The 6,133-nt window shown below is 48.7% G+C and overlaps 1 protein-coding gene across 5 annotated transcripts in view; it reads right to left on the reverse strand.

Moving 5' to 3' along the window:
* MTMR12 (myotubularin related protein 12) overlaps positions 1-3,684 on the reverse strand; it is a 77,008-nt gene extending 73,324 nt beyond the window's left edge. For all 5 annotated transcript variants that reach the window (XR_014831104.1, XR_014831103.1, XR_014831105.1 and 2 more), the window contains exon 1: positions 3,455-3,684. Coding sequence is in view for 1 of the 5 variants with exons in the window: in XM_021077144.2 (XP_020932803.2) it covers positions 3,455-3,622 (168 nt within the window). In the remaining 4 variants the exon portion in view is untranslated. The remainder of the gene's footprint in view (positions 1-3,454) is intronic.
* Between the last annotated feature and the right edge of the window lie 2,449 nt (positions 3,685-6,133).

Consider the following 6,133-nt stretch of genomic DNA (forward strand, 5'->3'; position numbering starts at 1 on the left):
TCTGGCATTGCCGTGAGCTGTGATGTAGGTGGCAGACACAGCTCAAATCCTGCATTGCTGTGGCTGTGGCACAGGCTGGCAGCCGAAGCTCTGATTCAATTCCTAGCCTGAAATCGTCCATATGCTGTGGGTGTGGCCCTAAAAGGGGGGGGAGGTAAAACAAAGCAAAATCAGAACTTTCTCTTAGGATCACCTAAGGGTCCTTTGTTTTTAAGCCACCAGGTACAGACACGAAGCATCTCTAACCGCTATGAATTACCAAACCAGTGCTTACGATTTAAAGGTAACCGAGCAGAGAACTGCTAGTCTTAAAGAATCAGAATTGTCATTCGGCACCAGAGAAAGTGACTAACTAGAAAACCTTTTAAAAGCCACACTACTTTCTTGGGCTCTTCGTGTTACTAAACATTTCCCCATTACACTGTGTTTCTATTAATTAGAAAAGGGGTCTAACTTGAAACGCCTGTTATTGACAAGCTTATAACTTTTTTGTAAAAAAATTGCTTATCTCTGTTGTCTTGTTTTTCTACAATGAACCCTTATGACCACTGAAATAATAATTCACACAGGTGTTTTATTTAACAAGAAAAGTGGATCTGGTACTCAAACTATAACCTCCTTGAAACACGGACCAGCACCCTGGGTTCCCTGCACAGACATCCTTTGCACCTGTGCCTGGGGCTGAGCCAGGGTGGAGATGCTGAGATGTTTTTAGGTACTAGCATCAGGTACCACCAAGATACACCCAGTTCTTTCCCTCCTGTTCACCTCAGCTTCCAGAACCATGGGCTTCCCATCTACAGAATATACTGCCACAGCCCTCCAGGCAGAGTTTATAAAACATGACCAAAAATCCTAAAATACAGCTGGGGATTTTTTTAACTTTCACGTTCACTGATTTAGGAGAATCAATGACACAAGAGCCAAGTTACTGTGGCAGAGATCCAATTTTAACAGGTAAAGGTAACTCCTACCCTCATTTTAGGCTGTCCAATGCCAATCCTTTCTGATTACAGGGGGGAAAAAAAAGCCATCACGTTTAAAAGCATCACGTTCAAATACTTGACCCAGTTAAGCCTTCTGTTTTTAACAGTTAAGTGCTGACCCTTGATAGCCTCTTCGGCATACAGAATGCAGCTGCTGCTGAACCTTCCAAGATCTGATCAGCCAAGAACAAGTTCACCACCAGGCACAAGGCACTTTACACCATGAAGGTGTGAAGCTTGTTCTGGTAGCTCAGTGATCTACCATGAAAAAGGTGTCTGAGAAATTGTGACTTCCCAGCTAACAAAAGCAAAGGGCATGTGAAGAAGTAAATGAAAGGAAAACACACAAGAGGCAGTAAAGGTGAAGGCACTCTGAGGCAAAGGAATAGAAAACAGCAGAATGACAGGCTTCAGAAAAGTGTCCGTAGGACTCCTATTAACTGAGCCAAGAGAAGTTTACTCCACCCAAGGCTCTCAGAGGCACATAGGCTACATGATGAAGCCACACACACGCATTTCTAATAATGTAATACCTAGCGAAAGCTGTGCTGTACTTAAAAACAAATTGCCTTTTCACTCCCTCATTCCCTTATCTTCTGAAAATCATCTACAATTTAGGTCAGAGCCTTACCCTCTGTTAGTAACTATTCTGAGAGACAGATTTCAACAAAGAATGATAGTGTCTACACAGTAGTGTTTTATTGCACGATAACAAAACTGCCAACTTTAAGGATCTGAAAGATGTGACCACTTTGGGCTTATGCTGGGGTTGAACCCTTCCCCTTCCCTAATTATTCCTCAAAGGAAATATATCAGGTGCTGTGGGCAAAGAGGGAAAACATGTCTAATTACAACATGTGCCCTTGGTGGATAAAAAATTTGAACATTCTTGAACTCTGGCCACATTTCAGAAGACTTTCCACTTATAGCTTAATCTCACTGAAGAGGAAAGGTTAAAAGATCAGTTGTACTTCAACCAGGGCTCAATCAAAAAAAAAAAGACACAAAGAGAAAATGACCACATGACTTACCCTCCACACATAAGGGGAGCCTGTTGAAAACTCAAGATGACCCTGACTCCTTATCAAGCATTTACAAAGGAAGTGGTTTTTATTTTAAAATTAGGGCTAAAAATAAGTCCACTCCACTGAAAGAAAGACACATTTGAATTTAAAGATAGATATGCAAAGGCTTTGGGCCACAGGTGGTCTTAGAGAAGCAGTCCCAGATCAAGACCGCCCATCCATAGCCCACCTGCCTTTGCTTTACCCAAGTGGAAAGACAGCACAAGAGTCTTCTAGTGTGCCTGCACAGGGCTAATTAAAGGGCTGAGAGAGGAGCAGGAAAAAACCTGGAGAAATCCAAAATGAAAACACATCTAATTAGGTATTCGGATTGGGAGCTATTGCTCAAGAAGCCCTCAGCATGACCTACAAGTTGTAACCTCTCTAACCTCCTGTTCTTTGACTCTCCCCTTCCCCCACCGGATTCTGCAGGTCCGGCTTCCTTGATGCCCCTCCAACACTCCAGACTCTTCGCTCCACCTGCACCTCAGATCCCAAGCATCCTCCAAGTCTTTGCTCAAATGCCACTGTACAAGGAGGAAAGAGGGGTCTTTTCTTTTCCCGTGATACTTTTCAACTTCTAATACGCCATATCATTTACTTTTATGTATTTTATCTGTCGTTTACTCCTCTCTCCCTCAGATAAGATCCAGAACAACAGGGATCTTTGTTTTGTTCAATGATGTATACCCCAGTTTAGAACAGTGCCTGGCACTGAATAGGAGTTGAAAAAATATTTTCTGAATGAATGAATGAACCTGACAGTAAACTCCTGGAGGACGTCGAAAGGGTGATGGTGAGGGGTGAAATGAAAGCGGGAAGAAGCGACGGAGAATTCACAAGGAGAGGCAGAGACTGACTGAGGCTGGGACCGACCCACATTTTCTCCCTGCAGTGCTGATGGGAGGCGGGAGGCAGTGCACGGTATCCCACCAGCGGCATCAAATAGCACTCAGAAGCAAGCTGCTAAGATAAGCAAGCTCTACACGCTCGCTGAGAAATTCCAAGGGCAGGGCAGACCCACCCGGACTGCAGGCTCTGGGCAGGTCCCCACGGGGGTCCAGACCCTTCCAACCCTTCCCCTCCCGCGGTGCCCCAAACCCCAGCTCCCCTCCACTGTAGCCAGGAGCTTGAGGGCCGCAGTACCTCCCCGTCTCGGGCCCCTTCACCTGGTCGCCAGAGAGCCGGGCCCTCACTCGGGCACCTGCCTGCCTGCGCCGGGAGATCCCCACCCGGGTCGGCGGGGGGGCCCAGCGCGCCCCTGGGGATCTCACCCTGCCCGGCTTCCCTCCCGGACACCGGCAGGAAGCGCTCGCGGCCCTTCCAGCGGCAGGGAAGGGGCTCCCGGCGCCCCTCGCCCCGGCCGCTCCTGCCCGACGCCCCGCCCGCGCGGCGCCTCCTCACCTCTGGGCGCACGTATGACACGAAGGAGGGCTTCGGCGCCTTGGTGCCGCCGCCACCGCCGACTACCCCTTTCCCCAGCATACCGCCGCCCTGAGAAGCAGCGACGCGCGGGAGCAAAGGCGGCCGCTCGCAGCGGCCACCAGCACTGGCGGCGGGGGCTCCGCCCATCCCCAGGGCCGCGGCGGCCGCGGCGCCGCCCGCATCCGGCTCAGCCGCTGACACCGTTCGCCCCGCCCAGGCCCGCGGGCCCCGCCCACTCCACGGGGGCCGAGGGTGTCTGGGACTCGCTGCCGGAGGCCACGCCCCCTCCGCTCCCGACCTGCGGGGCTGACTGGCGGATACTCGCCTTCCGAGATAGGTCCCTTTCCTTATGTTCGGCAAAGCCCGCCGTCATGCGTCCTCTGATTGGCCAGAAGGCTCTGCGGGCCTAGCCCCCACTTCAAGCCCCTTTGAATGAACCTGGAGCGATGTTTCCTCTGACCAATCCAGAGAGCGTTCTCTCCGGACTCCTCGGCGATTGGATAGTAAGAACATCGCAGTCGCCCACAGATTCTGCAGTCACTGAGTTGTGAGCTTTGATTTACTGCAGTCGTTCTCTTCTCTTGCCATTTTGGAATGAAATTTCCCCAAGTGCGCGGTGTCAGATATCACCGAATGCGAATGAGACAAACCAAGTGATAAGAGGCATCTAGGAACAGGTTTAAATATTTGATCATAAAAGACTTTGTCGACCTCATTTTTCTAAACTTTTGTGTTTGTTTCTCTGTGTTTCTAACAGAATGACCAAAGCCTTTAAGAGGTGTCTTTCATCTGCCTTCTCCAGTTCCGATAAAACCCTCATTTTTAGTGAAGATTGTAAAGAAAATTCATTTACATTAGACATTTGACGCTAAGCATAGTTTTAGACACAGATGAATAAGACAGGACCAGCTCTAAAGAAATTCAGTCTAGTGGAAAAAACTAAAAATAAATATTTGCAGTTAATTTTCTCGCTATCAGACCCTGCTAAGCATTCTAGTCCATCAATGGCTCTTTACCCTCTTCTTCTCCATGACTGCCCCATGGTCACCAGCAAAGCCACTCCAAATAAACATAAACTCTAAGCGAAAATGAATGTGCTTACTTTTGCACACATAGGTCAGGACAAGTCCTGTGGCCTCATTTCAACCAGATTGCCATCCTTCAGCCTATCAGATACTGCAGTTCTGGAGCCACCCCTGAATTACATTATCCTGGTTCTCAGGTGGAAGAGCAAATGCAAGTAATTTATCCAGATCTCATAATAAGTCACTAACAGAGCTGGGATTCCAACCCAGGTGTGTCTGATTCCAAAGCCCAGGTTCTGAACATTATAATTATACAAATTGGGAAGAAGCCCAATAAAAGAATGGTCAATTCTCTTTGGGAAGGCCAAGTCAGACTTCATTTGAAAGATATTCCTTAGGGAGGTGTTGGGAATGACGTTATTTGTGGAGACTAATAGTATTACTTTATATTTCGCAGAAGTTTTTACTTTTCAGAGTGAAATGGGAATTTCCGTCGTGGCACAGTGGTTAACGAATCCGACTAGGAACCATGAGGTTGAGGGTTCGATCCCTGCTCTTGCTCAGTGGGTTAACCATCCGGCGTTGCCGTGAGCTGTGGTGTAGGTGGCAGACGCGGCTCGGATCCTGCGTTGCTGTGGTTCTGGCGTGGCCGGTGGCTACAGCTCCGATTAGACCCCTAGCGTGGGAACCTCCATATGCCGCGAGGGAGCAGCCCAAGAAGTGGCAAAAAAAAAGACAAAGACAAACAAACAAAAAAAACAATCAAAGTGAAATGGCAGGGCATATTTTTACAGTCTGAACAAATTTTTACTTTCTTTCTTCTCAAAGAACTTTGAATTTTTCATGTTCTTCCACCATAGTCAGTATGTTAGCATGGCCGCCTGTGGCCAGGGCTTGCTTCTCAGACATGCAACTGGCGCAGTCACACAAGACTTGCACTTAGAAGGGCTTGGGGTTTAAATGCTTTGTGGCTTCTGTCTTCAAATCCTGAATCATTTTACCTTTATATTTGTGTTTTTGTTTTTTTTCTTTTTAGGGTCGCACCTGTGGCATATGGAAGTTCCCGGGCTATGGTTTGAATCCAAGCGGCAGCTGCCAGCCCACGCCACAGCCATGGCAGCACAGGATCCTTAATCGACTGAGTGAGGCCAGGACTCAAACCCTCACCCTTATGGATACTAGTCAGGTTCTTAACCTGCTGAGCCACCATGGAAACTCCCAAATTTGTGTTTTTTAAGTGAAGTTTGATGTGACAATAGAGCCAATGAAGGGGTCTTGCAGCCTCAGCTCCTGTGCCATTCCATGTCCTCTTGTGTGCCCACTGTGCCCTGGCACCCTGGACTGCCCCAGCCAGACCTAAGATTCCTGCTGACCTCTTGGAGCTGCAATCGGGCCTCATTGACAGAGGGGAACTCCTAGCCCCCATGAGTGCCTGAACATTGACAAGGTGGTCAGGGTCAGTCACAGGCCCCAATCCGTTCCAGGTCTCTGGGTGGTGTAAGCAGCCATCCCTGCCCTAGGCTGGCAGCTCTATGGCAACAGGCCAGGGCCTTTCAACCACTCCACTGCAGCTACCAAATGTGGTCAGGCTCCAATCCCATGGAAGTCAGACCCCCACCCCCATTCCGTCTAT

This window comes from Sus scrofa, chromosome 16 (genome assembly GCF_054392235.1).
Source record: "Sus scrofa isolate SSC_HxYL_T2T_F1_AM1 chromosome 16, Sscrofa_HxYL_maternal_Yorkshire_Landrace_v2.0, whole genome shotgun sequence".
Lineage (NCBI taxonomy): Eukaryota > Metazoa > Chordata > Mammalia > Artiodactyla > Suidae > Sus > Sus scrofa.